The sequence below is a fragment of the Pinus tabuliformis genome, chromosome 4_1, assembly GCF_031772625.1.
Source record: "Pinus tabuliformis cultivar Carrire ecotype Pingquan chromosome 4_1, CPIR1, whole genome shotgun sequence".
Taxonomy (NCBI): Eukaryota; Viridiplantae; Streptophyta; class Pinopsida; order Pinales; family Pinaceae; genus Pinus; species Pinus tabuliformis.
Window position 1 is genome coordinate 789,281,442 of NC_142303.1, and position 17,537 is coordinate 789,298,978.

At 37.0% G+C, this 17,537-nt stretch overlaps 1 protein-coding gene across 1 annotated transcript; it reads left to right on the top strand.

The window, feature by feature from the left end:
- The first annotated feature begins 16,966 nt into the window (after positions 1-16,966).
- On the top strand, positions 16,967-17,290 carry LOC149178562 (F-box/kelch-repeat protein At1g80440-like). Its single transcript, XM_089422144.1, has one exon. It carries the CDS (start codon positions 16,967-16,969, stop codon positions 17,288-17,290), a length of 324 nt encoding a protein of 107 aa, XP_089278270.1.
- The last annotated feature ends 247 nt before the right edge of the window (positions 17,291-17,537 follow it).

Here is a 17,537-nt window from a genome sequence, read left to right on the forward strand (position 1 = left end):
ACTTGAGGGCAGACCTTTGTGTGTGTGGCTTGATCAGAAAGAGCTAATATGCATCAAAAGTCAAAGTGTTAACCCCAGCAATTAACCTCCCCTTCTCCTCTAAGTCAGGATAACTTGTTTTCTCAATCATATTTGCTGTTGTTATGCTTCCAGGTGTACACTGGGAGATCATGTTCGCCAAGTAGAGGGTGTTGTTGACCAGATCAACCAGATTGCTGGCAGTTAATTTACATCTTGAAGTCGCCCTTTCTGCTTTCATCACTTGAGTGTGCCATTCTGTCAAGAGTATGTCCTTGTATGTTTCTTGGATTCTAGGCAAATTCGCTGCTTTTCCCACATCAGAATCTTGCCAATCAAGATATGCGGTTATGGTTTCCTCAGCTTGGTCTAAATCACTCCTGGCCTTCTCTACCTGCTGACATACAGATGTAGTTAGCTCACATAATGGTTCTGCCTCAGTGAGTTGATGACATAGGAGCCTAATATGTGATATTAATGCATTGTTTATCTGTGATGCTTCTGCTCTAAAATCCTCCACTTTTTGGGTGCCCTTTATGATTTCGAGCTGTGACGACAATTGAGCTATTTGCTCGTCTTTCGTTTTCATCATTAGCTCATTCGTTGTCTTCAACTGTGCCAATGCCTCCGATAATTCCTTTTGTTTCTGGATTGCGCTTTGGTCGATCCTCTGCCTCTCTGTTTGCAATTGCTGGGTTAATAAATTGTTTGTTTGCTGTTGTGCCAGCAACTGCTCTTTTGCTTGCGCTGCCTTCTGCTTTGCCTCGATCACTTCTGCCTGTAGTGCAATAATTTCTTTGTCCTTAGTCTTCAGTAGAAGACTTACCTCTGATGCCTTATCAATAGTCGCTGCAGAATAGGCTCCTGCATACTATGACAACTTTGTTAGGTCATCGGAGGGGTCCAATTCCTCCTTCAATACTACATTACCCGTGACTGTTTGCTCTGGAAAGATAGAAGGTTGATCAGTCCTTCGTCTTTTCCTTGATCGCTTTACAACCGCTCTATGCCTTGGGCTGTAGAAAACATCCAGGGGAGGAATATCTTCCACCTGGAGAACGATTTGATCGGAAGGGTCTTTAGGAATTACCTCAACATCCTTAGAACTTGGTGGGCTGCTGGTTCCACTTAGAACCTGAGGAGACGTGATGTCGTGTGTGTCATTTGTTTTGGAGGTGTCCGTATCTTTGGAACATTCCATTCCACTGATAATAGAGTCAAATTGCTTCCACTGCTGGAGCAATTCGGGACCAATGGTGGTTTGTTTCTGCTTCTCGGCTTGGGAATCGCTCCGATCTTTTCCTTGATCTTTCTTTCGCTGCTCCTCTTGTTCTCTCCTCTGTTTTTCTTCTTGTTCCCTTTTCTGCCTATCTGCCTATTCTTTTTTCTATTTCTCCTCTTGTTCCCTTTTCTGCCGTTCCTCTATCTCTTTCTTCTTTCTTTCCTCTTGTTCTATTTCTGCTCTCTGCTGCTTTTCTGCTTGTTCTTTCTTTTGCCTTTCCTCCTGTTCTTTTTTCTGATCTTTTGTTATAACACGAGGCTGGTTTAACTATTGCCGACCAGGCTCGCTTGACGATGTCGCTGGGGTTTTTGCCAGTAAATCTAGAGGCAGAGTTTGCAACCTCTGCTCTCTAAGTTTATTGAACTCAGTTAACCTTTCATCATTATATTTCATCCTAGCGAGTCCTCAAGCCTGACCTATTGATTCAGAGGCAACGAACAAGTCGTCAAACATATCTTCTTGCTGCTCAAATTTTGTCAATTTGGCCTGTTCTAATGCAGTATAGGCAACTTTATTTGGATCATATAGCCTATTTGGGATAGTGGCCAGAGTTAAGGATTGAATCTTTGTGGCTTCCTTTTCTGCATGTTTGAGATCATGCAGAGTATAGACACCAATTCTCAAGGGAAAAGAGGGCCAGCCCCTCTTCTTTTCTTTCTTGAGAGTCTGTGTAGTACTCTCAGCCATAATCTGATAGGTGATTTCTCTTGCTAGCAGTTTATCTGGAATGTACAAAGGGAGAACGTGTGAATTGGCTTGGCTGCCGAAAACTCTAATGTAGGTAAATCTCTCTTCTCCAAACCAACTTGCTACCGCTGGTAAATCAAACGAAGCTAGATAGGAGATCTTGGGAATGGGTTTATCAAAAATAGAATAATGAATGGGAACCATAAAGCCATTGCAGATTTGGTACAGATGGTGCTTGTAAGAAGACTTCCACAATTTTTGGTGGTATATATGAATGGGTGAGGGGTCTTGGGTAGTCCACCTCCAACCGAGGATGGGAAATTCAGAATTGAAACATAATGTATCTAAAATATATGCACTGTAATAAAATGGGGGAATTTTCCTTTCAGTGACAACAGAATTAGCTCTCAAATCACGAACAGCTACGGCTAGTTTATCAGAGAGAATAGTGGCCCAATCCATAATTATGTTGTTTACTGCTGCCTCCATTAGAGGAACCATATCTATGGTAAAGTTAGCGGAGTCATGTAATCCCCATAGTCTACACATCGTTATCCCCGCATAGCAATATGGAGAAGCCAAAGAATCGACTGAGTACTTACCGGAAGACTCGTGCTTGTGTTTGGCCGGATTTTGCCTCCAATCTCGGATGGGTTCGGATTCCACTTCATTATCGCTTGCAAACTTTTCCAGGAACTTCTTGTTATACACCTTCTCTGGCTCGGGCAAATGATACATTTTCCTTAGATGATCTGCCTTGAATGATCCAAAAATCCTCCCATCTCTGGTGCTAAAAGTTCTGTCCAGGATTGGAATTTCTTCAATCGCCCATCGCACGACGTCTGTGTAGGGGAGAATCTGTTCTCTAGCCGCTATCCTGTGAAGGAAAGAGTCGACCAAATCTTTGAAAGTGCAATCAGACTTCTTGAGTAAGTCCACACTAGCTTCCGTCACTTTTATCACTGGTTGTTCGGCCTCTAGCAGATTATAAGTTCCTTTCCATGTAGCTCTGGTGAGACCCGTGCATGTAGTATCCGATATTAAACCCTTATTTTTATCTGCGGCAGCTTGTCCTGCAACTGATGTAGCAGCGGAACCCGCGGTCTTCTTAGATTTCTTTCCCATCTTGCTCAAGCTTCTCTCGAAAGATGAATTCTGCACAAAGGCAAGAAAAACTGTAACATAGAAACATAACAATGAAAATCTATAGCGGGAAAGATATATCAATCGAAGCGTGCTGAGAGATTAACTCTCAAAAATGGCTGCGGATCCAATCAATGGGAAGATCTTACAGATACATTAAATGGCCGTTTAAGGCCTGCTACTCCTTAAATTCTTATTACACCATTATCCGGCTGAATGACTCTCTTAAGCGTGCTATGGATATTTTGGCAGTTGAGCGCAGGTGATCGTTAATTGAAGGGGCAAAACTTTAAATACGAATACATCACCTTTTCCCTCCTTTTAACGGCTTTTCGAAATCCGCTCTCTATCGATCGGATATCAATAATACTTTAGATCTTCGAGTTATGCCTTTTGAAATGTCGATCGCCGATAGCGATATCGCATCGCTTTAGGAGAATAGGTATTATATAATCATAAGCATAGGATCCTCCCGACTGCCGATTGCGACATCGCATCGGATTAGCTTGAGGAAGTATAACAATGTGCATTTAGAGTACAGTGCCGATTTCCCGATCACCGATATCGCATCGCATCGGGGGTAAGACCTAGGTGCTTTATTAATGTGCATGGGATGTTGCCGACTGCCGATTGCGAAATTGCATCAGATCGGGGTAAATGATTTAAAGTGCTTTTGAATGCATACGAAGTATCGCCGATATCGCGTCGCGTCGGAGCTTATGTTATGTGCATTTTTAAGATGTGTATGGAGTATTGCCGATCGCCGATAGCGAAATCGCATCGGCGGAGACCAATGTGCCACTTATATGTGTTTTCCATGTCATTGCAATATGCAATCTTGCGATCACTTTATCGCAATAATAAAAGATTGTTTTATTTGTTGAAAAATGGTTGTTCGAAAGGCTTTAAATAAATGAGCTCATTTGATTATCGGACCTTTTTGAACAATAGAAGTATTGATACCAATTAAACTTTTAAAGGGACCCATTTCATATGTTAACCTTTATAAATAAAAATGATATGAAATGGGGGGTTGTTGTAGAGCACAACATCACCTTAGCTCTGATACCATGTTGAGCAATGTAGGGCATCGATAGTTAGGTGCTTTCTCTACTTTGATAGTTTCCTCAGGGAGTCTTTCCACTTCTTGATTATGATATTCTACTTCTTATGTTACTATTGTGTTCTTTTGATCAAGACAATTACCAATTCATGAACAATATGGAGACAAGAGACACAGTATATAGGTTGTCAGCCATGGACAAAACCTCTCAATATTTGCTAGGAAAAACGAAATAAATTCTTCTTGTAGAACCTTCAGCGTACGAATACCAAGACCATGAAAAAGACCCTTGACACTAGATTCCTTCCAAGGCCAATTTACACGCCTCCTCTTTAACCTTAGATAAATGCTCTACTTCTTCTTCTTCTTCTTTGATTCCTTAAGAATTTTGGCCCCTTCTTGTAGGTCTTCAACCTTTTGCTTCATAAAAGAAACCCTAGATCCACTCTTTGATCCTTGAGTGGTCTCCTTGTGGAGGGAGATTTATTTCTCATCTACTCAGCTTCCTTGACTAAATTCTTCACCCAATCTAGATTAGCCTTATATGATTGCAACCTTTATCCTGATTCAGATATGGCATATTCACATGGGTGAGGGTAGATTAGCCCACAAGAAGTCCCACAATAACGTCACACTTGATTATCCCTTAATTTCTTTACTGAATTTTTTTCCTCCAGATGAGGTTGACCACTGCTATATATATTGGTTTGTCCATGACTATTAGGCTAACATGATCACTCGAGTAGGTTGACTTTATCCTTCTCGAGTTTTTCCTTTCATTATAGGCTGACTTGAGTGAGGAATAGTTATGATTTCTTGGAGGGTCACATACAAAAATAAAATTGACTTTGACAATGTGTAACATGCCTTGAATACATGAGAACGACTCTATATACTTTTATGACTAGATGGCAAAATCCATAAAATCTCTCAATGGCATCCTTAACTAAAAATGGAATCTCTTGCTCATGAAACCCATTAGTCAAGCATCACAATAATTTTATCTTCATTCCTTACATATTTTACATAAAATAATTATTAGATGTGATTATGAAGAATGAACCTAGTTACACATTTCAACACTATAATACCTTTTGTAATTTTTATTATGAATTGTAATTCATGTAATGTATTGTGGAAATTAAACACAATGAATCACTAAGCGGATTGAGGTTTAATGACCTTCATGGTAGGAGGTAGAATTTATGTGTTCTTTGGATATCTAGTTTGTAGTGGATTAGGGTTAAGAAAAATGCATAAGAACAATTTAAATATTAATAAAAAAACCAGATGGAGAGAAATTTTGTCCAAGATGATAAATGGAGAAAATTCATAAGAACACTATTAATAGTTCCTCTGCGGATGTTATTTCCTCTTAATTCTACTCATTGCGGAAAGCAACCCTTGCTACCTTGCTCGACCATAATATACATGGATATGGATGCACATTTTGGCTGAGCACCTCACCTCACTAGCCCATGACTTCTCTAATCTACGTATATTGTTTACATTGGTCATTTCTTGTATTTTTTTTTTATGTATTTTTACTTTTGGATGCTCTAATTTTTGTTTGCAAGAGGTAATATTTTCCCTTGCATGTACTTTCCCTATCAATTTTTTTATCAAATACATTTTCTTTCCTCATCCCCTCCATTTGAATCTTAGACATTCGAGTAAATTGAGGGTTAAAATTTTCCCAAATTTTCGATGGTTCTCATCTACCCTTTAGGATGCTCATCCCGAAATAAGCCAAGGTCATTGAGGTCATCATGGAAGGCATGTGAGACCATGGATTAGGGTTAAGACAAATGCATAAGAAGAAAAATCTATGACGTGTTTCTGTCAATTCCACTTTCGTAAGTGACTCATAGTGTGTTGAATCATAACATAGTAACTTCTCATCACATGTTTACCCCGGTTGGTTGATTACTTGGGTAGATGTGGGAGGAGGGTGTTACACATTTGATCTCAAATTCTATCGCAACATAATGATTCTCCTAATGCTATTGATTTATTAATTTATTCCAATATGATATATTATCCAAGTACTTTCTTATTGTCTTAATAATGGTATACATTTTCATCTAGACACCTTTAGAGGTAAGCTATTCTAGAGTGTATCACAAAAATTTCGATTTGAATGCTTGATACTACATTTGAATTATTTTTATATTCTCTTTTCAATTTTCACGGAGAAATATATATCATGTCCAACATATTCACCTTTAATGACATCTCTAAAGCATAGATAGTAAATTATATCCTCCTTTATTAATAAACAACTTCATTTAATGACCCATCTATGTTCTCCAACTACATTTTGGGTATCAAGGGCATGTTGTACCTTCTAGACGACCTCCCTACTCATTGACATACCTTATAGATTTTGTAGGACACCTTTGCATCATTGCAATGTGTGGGCCCCCATAATCATGTGTGCAAGATCATTTGCACCATTTCCCTTTCTGGATAATGGTGTCCATATGCACTTGCATGAACCTCAATATGTATCATAGGTCGCTCATGCTCCAATATTTATGTGTGTAATCTATCGCCTGCATGCAACTTATACAAAAAAACTACAATGAGCTAATAATCTATCATTCTCACCACCAGCTCCTTCCTTCATGTGATGGCATACCCCTCTCGTGCTATACCCATTCTAAACCGATGAAAAACCTTCATAGAATAATCATCTCCCATAGTAACATGAACCTTCTATGCATTTCACAGATTAACTTTTAAGCTTCCTCCATCTCTTCCTTTGGTCATGTGCGATAGATTCTCAAGTCCTATGTTCAATTTTCTTGATGGGAACCCTACTTGAAAGCCATATTCTTGGGAACACAAAAAACCCCTCGAGATCATCTCCCCTAACATAAGCTTGATGATGAGGTATTTCAACAAAACATGGTTTGTGTGTAGCCTAAACTTGTTCCCTAGTAAGGAATTCCTAACCTTCTAGAGTGCATACATCATTGTCAGTCCTTGATCCTCTATTGTGGTATCATTTTTCTTTGTTATGGATGACTACTTTATGGAAAATGAGGTAGGATGAATCATGTACCCTTTTCTAAGTTGTGCATCGATGAGTGCATCTCCTCTTATAAATTTGCAGTAGTATATAGGGAAATCCATCCCTATGTATTTTTCCCTAGTAACCCCTAATATTGTGCAATGAAACATCCAACATTGCAATCCTTAATTCCTCTAGAACCGAATCCTCGAATTCCTCCAAAAAAGTAGTTACTTTTGATAATCCATCAAAACAAGGTGGGTTATGCACCTTAGTCCCTATCCAATGCGCTGCCCTACTAAGGTGTGCACATCTTTCAGGCTTTACTTCATGTAACCTATTTTTCCAATTTTTCATAGTAGCTTTAGAGTCTAAAGCACGGGATCTCGTACAAAGCCAACTAAGTACCCATTTCGTAGTATGGATTCACATAATGCTCCCTATGACCTGTAATGTAGTAAATATTGTTCAATTCATCCCCACTTAAATCCCCTATAACCAACTCAAACTACCACTCTCCCTCACTTTCTTCTACAAACGTGATCACTAAAACTTCTCCTTCTTGGAAGATCATCAATTACTTCTTTAAGTTGATAATTACCTAGTTGTTAAATGGTCGATGAATTCCCAATAGGGAAAGTTATGATACAATATCGTCCGCAATTTATTTGATATCAAAATATACAGTACTGTTGACTCCATCGATATCCAATGGTACATTTGTCAACCTACTAATGAGAAAAAATTGGTGCTAATTTTCTAAGCTCAATTGGATAGGGGACCAAGTTAGTTTTTTCTTCGCTATCATTTCCCAAGTACTTTTAGGTAGAATATTCATATCAGATCCTAGATCAAATATGATATTCTGAATTTCATAATCTCCTACCTACGCATTGAATCTAAATTCCTTACTCATCCTGTTTGATTGTGTAACCTGGTTTACAACATATGGTGAAGTCCACACAAAAGCCACTTTTCTCTCCTTAACATAGTGTTTGACCATTCCCTTGAACTTTTCCAATATTTTTTCATCCTCCATTAAATTCAATATAACTTTTCAATAGGTTCTATATTTTACCTATCTTTGCCTCCAACTCTCTATGAGAAGTGTTCTCATATACAAAAGGAGTTGCATGTTCGTGAATACCCTCCTGTCTATCCCTTTCTGTGGTGAATTTTTTATCTATGCTTCCTCGTAGGCCTACTTCTCCTTGATCCGATCATACTTTGGATGGGTTTAAACAACCTTCCTTACTAATTATAGTTGTTGGACCCCTTTCTCTGCAGCAAAAACCCATGTCACGGTGCTTCCTTGCATTACTAATTCAACATGTGGCTAATTTCTATGTCATGTTAGGTGTGGAGCCTGATTATGTTCATTATTCAAAGGTATTGCAGCATTGGACCCTAATTCCTAATGGGGCGGCAAAGATGTCATTATTTTTTGTCGAAAGGGGGTCCAGGGGGTGAAGTTAATCTAGGTCATTAATTAGGTGAAATTCTAACAGTAGAAGTAATGTTTAATTAATGGTTTTTGGACTTAGAAGGCGACCCCTCACTATATATGATGGAATTTTATTGCGGCTATGGAGGTGTGTATTCTGAGTGACAAAGAGAGAGGAGATTGTGTAAGAGCAAAGAGGTTATGACCGACCTTCTGTAGGTTGTATCTCTTCGTTTAGCTCGATAATATAAAAGGAAGGACTAGTTGTTTCTCTGTGGGCGTAGCCCAAATTGGGTGAACCACGTATATTTGTGTCTCTTTTGTTTCATGTGTTTTATGTGTTTATATTTCTGCAATATTTTGTGTGTTCCATTGCTCTGTAATATATAATTTTATAACGTGTCGTTTAGCCATGATCATCTAAAAAATCAAACCATTCTTTTCCTGCCACTTTGCAATCAATTGGGGGAAATCGTTCGTCCCATGGTTTAGTGCCCTATGATAGGTATATCTCCAACAGGGTTTATGAAAATATTATGCAAGATTCCCATGTTGTAAATAATTATAATAGACCATGGGTCATCAAACCTTCTCAAATCTTCGTTGTCCTCTTGTTGGCCCTCCGAGATCTCTAGCGAACATCCCCTGTCCCCGACTTGGCTATTTATACTAACAAGTTGAATTTTATCAGTACTAGTTGAAGCCTATTGTTGTTTCTTCAATTCCCTTTGGCCCATGCACCCAAAAGAAATCAAAAGAGAATTTTCACATTAGATGTAGTGCATGGTAATGGTGGATATCGTGCCCAACTAATTTTAAAAATTAATAAGAGAAAATACATGTAGAAGTCTCATGGTTCTGCATCACAAGATAATTTTGTGAGGTGAAACCATAAAATCGACATACCTCACACCACAAACCTTTTCCTTGTGCAAATCAATTAGATACACTTATTTCCATGTAATTTATCAGTATCTTACACTCATTTTCATGGTGTCGCTCTGTTCTGTAAATTGCACACCAAACATTCTCCTACTTCTCCTTCTGCTTAGTCAAATTTTGCAGCTGAAGAGTTAAAGTAGCAAGTTACATTTGAACATGCACCATTCCACTACTTACCTCAGTTCCTATGCGAGAGACCTCTAGCTTTGGCATGATATCCAATGACTCTTGTTGTCAATTAATTTGTTATTATGTTAGGGGAATTCAAATGTGTGGGATTACTCCGATAATGAACCACTCCATTTTTTATGCATATTGGGTTTCAAAGGATAATTTTCCTTTTAATATTTTGAATCTCTTTTCAAACTCCCTAACAAACTTGTTTTGAAACTACTTAATGTCTTTCAATCTATAATACATTGATGTTTTGACTTCGACTTCTAAAATTTCTTAATCAAAGACTACTTGATTCCCACCAATGGCTAGATCTATCCATATTCAGTTGTGCTTTTATACTTGATATACCAAGTTAAAGCATAATCCATGAAGGTAACCTCTAGTTTCCTTATTGTGGACCTAGTTCACTATCTATATGACCTCACAAACAAGAGAATTTTGTACGCAATAAAAATTAACAACAAGATGAAACATAAGAATCCTGATCTCTACTCCCACCATTGTGCTCTGGGTAGTGCCTCCTAACAAAGGTTTTCCTAGTGTGCTCACTTTAGTACTTGACAAATGTTTGCTACTCTACACAACAAAGTGAACTAAAACACTTTGTCACAACCTCTCTTGATGTTTGAAAAATGCCTATAAGTAATCAACATATTATTACTGTAATTACCTACTATCATATTCATCATGGTATGTTGAGCTCTTACCTAAATATTCTTTGAAATGTGCGAGGTGGTGGGCTCAACACCATCCATGGTCTTAACAGGTGAACCAAGATGCATAAACTGTGTATTACTTGGGCTAAGATGTTGGTATTCTTCCTCCTATGCTTCAATGAGTGGTGTGATGAAATAAATTCCTTAGATACTTTTGCCACTTGCATTTCTTCTCATGCTCGATTGGCCTTCTCTTGCCCCTCTCCCCAGGTTTCTCATAGTGCCAGGAATTGATGTTGATTGATTTCCTTCTACGTAGTTCGACTAAAATATATGTCCACTTCTCAACATTCCACCTTCCATTATTTATACCTCCATTATGTCTTTATGATGCCTTCACATATGCAACTCCTCCAACAACCTATTGCTTCTAATGCAATATTCCAACTACATCCTAATCCATCCCCTTCCCTCCTTTTGCATCCTTGTTCTCTTCACCTTAGACCACCCCTAGTTCGTCCCAAATTTACCCATAGTGCATGAATGGATTAGGCATCCATAGCATAATATTCCATATGAAAGGTTTTGCAATCACATAGAAACATTTTAATTGACACAAATATTGACCAGATAAATCTTCGTTGTGGAACCTCCAAAAATATTCATTACATTACACTATGTGATACTATGGGCTCTATTGCAAACATGACAATATATGTTTTCTAGCACACTTTCAAACTAGAAGTTTTCAACATGAAAAATATTGTTTCTTACTTATTTCAAGTGGCTCTCCCTTTTTGGAGTCAATTGTCTTAGCCCAACTTGTTGATAGTTTATATTATCATCCACTAGTTGTTGAATCTAGTTTGTTAAGATGATCAGGAATTCTATAAAGAATATATTCTGGAAAATAGTGAGCACGTATTTTTGAAAAAAATATTCAATGCTAATTCTTCAGTCCTTGTTCTAACTCACCAAAAAATCATGTTGCTTCTGCTAAAACAAACTAGTGCTTTCTACCTTCTTTAGATTCCATGGCTCCCACATCCTTCTTACCTAATAATCCCATCATAAAATGATCCTGGGCCTTGCAAAGGAACCTGTTATTCGCACGGGATTAGTCAGAATTGTATTGACATGTAGTCTCGACCAATAAAGCCTTGTCCAACACTCACCCTTTTGGAATCACGAATGAAGTGGATGAAGTCTCACTCAAGTTGCCTATGGGGGACAAATAGAACCAATATTTTACAGTTAGATGGGAGAGTTTTATATACATTCTTAGGTTTATAAATTGTTTTAATATACTCACAACATGTTCATTATAGGTTTCTAAAAGGTGTGATTAATTCATATGCTAGAAAATGCTTTATGAAAACATAAATCTAACAATATTCTTTCTCAAAAGACAAAGAAACAAATCCAATTCATGACTCACATATCATGATAAAATAACACCAAATCAAACATACAAAGCACCCTAGCCATAATTTCCATTACTTCTTCAAAAATATTCATGATGCACTACAAAATTGTACTCCAAAATGTGAGCCACAAGCCTAATATTCTTGATAAGCAAAGAAAAGTATAGACATCAGTGCAATAAAGTATTAACTATCTCTATGTGTGTTAAACATTCAGACACGAGACTGGCATAGAGACTCAAGCATTAAAAATTTAGACACATAACCATCTCAATCCAATGAAAACAAAAATGGAACAATAGATACCAAGCTAACTAAAATCATCCCCACTTGAACTCAACGATAAAGTGACTGGCTAAATTGAACTCCAATGGACTCAAACCCCTTCCTCTCAAACCCCCTAAGCTGAAGAAATATTATCCCTTTATATATTTAAAAACATCTTCCTTATCATCATTCACTCAAATTCCGTCCAACTTGTCAAGTCTCCCATGTTGGTCTAACTGCCCAAAATATTTTGACAACATCGTCTAGTTGTCCCATTCACCTTGCTCGATAAGTAATGCATACTTGAAATATCCCCTAACAATTCCTTCTCCACTTATCAACTTTCCCTCTTCAATAAATTTATTTCAACCTCATCTCACCATTGTAATTATTTTCACTTATTCATCTCACCATTGCAATTCTGGTCCTTTGTTTTCTACATGTGATATTTGTCCTACTTAGAAAATTTTCAAAATTATCAAAATTTTCCTCCATGGCCCTGACAGTAACCATTGACTTTGCAATCTTGGATTATTTGGGCATTTTCTTTAAAAAGGAATTAGGGAGTAGAGATTGTGCGAGCTCTTGGGCTACAAGTTTTCAAGACAATTAATTTTCAAGATAAGTGGTGGTGGGAATGGGCATGGAGGTAATGGTTTGTGTGGCCTTGTCTCTGTAAACTTGATGGATTAGAAATCCATCAAGAGAAAAAGTGATAAGGATATCTAAGAAAGGTATGGATTTATCCAATTAAATTTTGATGCCAAATTGAATGTGGAGAGAAATCCTATTAGGATAGGAGAGAGAGGTTTTAAGAGTAGGTAGGCCATGTTCCCAGATGAAAAAATTGTCATGTACAAACTGATATCAACACTTTGACTATTGATGCCAAGTGTAACAACCCTTTCTCTATGTTGCGAAAACTAGGGCATCGATAATTAAATGATATCTCTACTTTCATAATTTCTTGTGAGTGTCTTTTCACTTCTTGATTATGACCTTCTTATTGTGTTTTTCTCATCAAGACAATTACCAATTCATGAGCAATAAAGAGACAAGCTACATAGTATATAGGCTATCAGTGAGGGCCAAAACCTCTCACTCTTTGAGAGGAAAAACCAAACGTTTTCTTCTTCTCAAACCTTTAATTGATGAATACCACGATCATGACAAAGACCCTTGACACTAGATCCCTTCCAAGCCCAAGTCACAAGCCTCATATTTATCCTTAGATCAATGCTTCTCTTCTTCTTCTTCTTCTTCTTCTTCTTCTTCTTCTTCTTCTTCTTCTTCTTCTCGAATTCCTTTAGAATTTTGACCTCTTCTTGTAGGTCTACAAATTTTTTCTTCGTAAGAAAAACCCTAGATCAGTCTTCTGATGTTTGAATGGTCTCCTTATATAGGGAGACTTCTTTCTCTTCTACTCGATTTCCTTCACCGATGTCTTCACCCAATCTAAATCACCCATATATGACTATAACCTTCGGACACCTTCAAATTCATAATATTTAGACGTGTGAGGGTGGATTAGCCCAAAAACAATCCCATAATCATGTAACATCCTTCACTATCCTTTCTTCTTTCTTTTTTGTTGTTAAGGATCCTTCTATAATGAATTTCACACTTGATTATCTCATACTTTCTTAACCAAATTGTTGTCCTACAAATGAGCCTGGGCACTACTATATATAGTGATTTTTCCATGAATATTACGCCAACATGATCACTGGAGTAGGCCAACTTTATCTTTCTATAATTTTCCCTTTCATTGTAGGAAGACTTGAGTGAGGAATAGTGCGAAGGTCTTGGAGGGTGAATAACAAAAAAGAATTTGACTTCTACAATGTGTAACATGCCTTCAATACATGACAACAACTCTTTAGACTTTTATTACTAGATGACGAAATCCATAAAAGCTCTCAATGGGAGCCTTAAATAAAAATAAAATCTCTTGCTCATGAAACCCATGAGTCAAGTATTATAATAATTTTATTTTTCTTCTTTCCATATTTTACATAAAATAATAATTACATGTCATTATGAAGACTGAACCTAGTTACAATTTTTATCACTCCCTCTTAACTAGGGAGGTATTCATAATGGTACTTGGTCATTCTTAATCTAAATAATTTCTCATAAGAAGAGTTGGATTGGTAACCCATCTCTATATCATCATATCAACCAACATTGTCACATATCAAGGCTTCACTAACAAATCTATCTCTCCACAAGATTTGAGCTCAATGTTGGGGAGATAAATGATTTATAAACACCCTTACCATTGTCTCCTTGGGAACATACCCCACTTGGGTTTTCAGGTTGTGTTCCATCAGGACTACTCTTATCTTTGATTCCCAACTCCCAATTATTACCTTGGATCCCAAATCCTCCAAGAATGATTACTATTATCTTGGATTCCCTACCTCATCCTCAAAGAGCATAAAATGCCAGATGATTACAAAATCCTCCATTATGTCTTCCCATGTGAAGACCAAAATGATGTGTCTATCTATTCCTCTTAATTATGGAGGACATATATATTCCAATAAAGGAAGCTACTCATTCCTACAAAAGAAATGTACATAAACTCCCTCTTGCTTAGGAATTTTCCAAGTTTCTTCCAAGTAAGAAACTTGTTTCCAGGCTCCCTCTTAATTAAGGACCTGCAGTAGCTCCTCAGATGGAGAAGAAAAGATAACCAACTTCTTGAAGAGATCCTTCCTTCGATGTCATGGATTTCTTCTTTGTTATGGATTCTTCATCTTTTGGTATTTATTCGTAGGGAAGAAACCATCCATGGGTCAGTCATTTTATTATTCCTTTCATGAGGAAGTGATCCATCAGTCCACATCTGGCCTTGCTTCATGTCATGATGCTTTCTTCATACTATCTCCTTTGGAAGGATATTACATCCTTGTACATGGTTCTCTTCGAAGAAATTCATAGTTCTTTCCTTGGAAACCCTGCATAAGCCCATCCAAATATTTCTTTAAAAATAAAGGAATGAACATTAAAAGCATTAGCTTTGTGATGGTATTTCATCCTAATATCTTCTAGTTTGTATCAACATCCAACATACATATCGACACATCTCCAAAGATTTATATTTTCAAGGATATCTCTCTTTTTCAGTCTCCATCAGTGTCTTCATATCTTTCAATGATATATCATAGTCAAATCTTGTTGATCTTTCAGATATTGATTTCCTTTACCATTGTTTCATTTTCCATGATCTAGTACTTTCTTTATTCACACATTTCATTCCCAAGAGCTTCTAATAAGAGTTCCTAAATTATAGTCAGCCACCTCATACTTCACATGACAACATATTATGTTTGTTTCATCTACTGAATGTGTGACCCATGCATTCCTTCATCCCTTTGAGTGAGGATATCCTTTCTTTTTATCATGCTATTAAGATATATCATTGGTTCATGATATATGCAACTATATGACATGACTTGCACAAAATCAAATATAAGCACACATACCCCATTTTTCCTTTGGGTCATCGAGACTCCAAGCAACAACTTCTTCTAAAAGAGCTTCAATCCCTTGATCTGCTTCACTTTTATATCATCATAGCAACATCTCATGCATTCTACGAGTTTCAAATTCTTGATGAAACACATTCTTCCCCTGGTGATCGGTGAACCTTTCAATGAAGATCCATTTAGAGGATCTTGAGGATGTTTCATATCTTATTCTGCAGATGTTACCCTTTTGATTGGTGTATGATGAGCCTTGTCCTAGATGGCTTCTTCCTTTATCCAATAAGTGTCATTTGAGCTTTCAATGATGGTTCCAAGAGATTCAAGAGGATGTGAGAGATTGGGTTTTAGATACAAGAAATATCTACGTCAATCATATGATATATCTTCAAATTTTCATTCTCTACTAGCTTCTCATGTTAATTATAGGTATAGATTATATAGTAACTCTACATTAGAATGTTTTTGTTCTATTATTGCATTATCATATCAATATAGTAATATCGACAAAAGCTCTATGCTTGTGGTATGCTATTGTTGTTGTTTTCCTAATGGTTGGCCAATAGCCACAAGAATGTACCTATTTTATTAGTTAATATGAAATTGTTGCTTATATTACACAGAGAACCAACATAAAGAACAAAAACTAAATTATTAAATAAGATCACCTAATTCATAGTGAAGCCTCGTATTAGAGATTTTAGATCCTAAAAAGACTAGGTTTAATAGAATTTATAGTATTTGTGATATTAAAAAGGCTGAAAACTAATAAATTTAGTTAAATCCATGTTAAATGTCAATTTCAAAATATTGAAGATGCCTTGTTGATCTTTTCTCTCCTCTCTCTAATTTTACTTCCTTACTTTTTATATTTGTAATTTGTATTACTTTAACTTGTATTATGCCAAATAAAAAATGTATCATCCACTCAAAATGTTAAATGATTTGAAAGTATTTTACATAGTTTATATCTAAAAACATATAACACAACTTTAATATTCATAATAAATACGAAAATTTAATATTCATAATAAATACTCATAAATATAAATATGAATATAACTATTTTAATTATTAATTATAAGCAAATTAATATGGATGGACATTTCTGAGCTTTAGGGAACAACCAAAATGGTAGTCATCCATTAAAGTTGGCCAATAGTTCACCTCAGGTCAACTGGTCAAGGTATTAATAGAAAGAATTATATCTCAATATAGGCAGCCAAGAGACAAAAGCGTGTTAGTAGAAAGAATAAAATCTCAATATACGCATCCAAGAGACAAAAAGGGGGTTTCTGAGGTAACACTCAATTTCTAATCAGCATTCATTCACTGAATCTCTCATCATTGCCAATAATGGAAGATTTTCTGAATGTTCCTACTGATATCCAACGGCAAGTGTTGTTGCGCGCTCCTTACATATCACACGATGAGTTGAAGGATGTGTGCAGAAGCTGGAAGGAAATGATGTGTAGTCCCCGGTTCTATGAGGACAGAAAGACCTATGGCACGAGCCAACATTTGATATGTCTTATTCAATCAAATCTAACTCCTGCTGTTTATGGAATAACAGTATACGACCCTGTGGAGAAGACGTGGGAAAGGACACCACCTATTCCTTGTCCTTTTGATCTTATTCCATTTGATCGTAAGTCGTGTTTGGACGTTGGACGTTGGTGAGATGTGCGTGAGGTTGGACATTGTTGTCTTCATATTTGATTTTGTGTCGAAAAAATGGCGCCGCGGCAGTATCAACTTCGCTTCTGCAGTTTCTTCTTCGAAAGGACTTATGTACGTCGCTGGTGGCGAAGATGAGAATGGAAATCTTGCCTCCCATGACTCAAAACCGCTGTGGATCTGCGGGGGTTTACCTGGACGGGAAATTTATGGTGATAAGTGGAATGCCATCTGGTGGAGCAGTCGCAGC

Bases quoted from the DNA above. Each gene is read 5' to 3' on its own strand.
- LOC149178562 (XM_089422144.1), top strand. From the start codon at position 16,967: ATGGAAGATTTTCTGAATGTTCCTACTGATATCCAACGGCAAGTGTTG.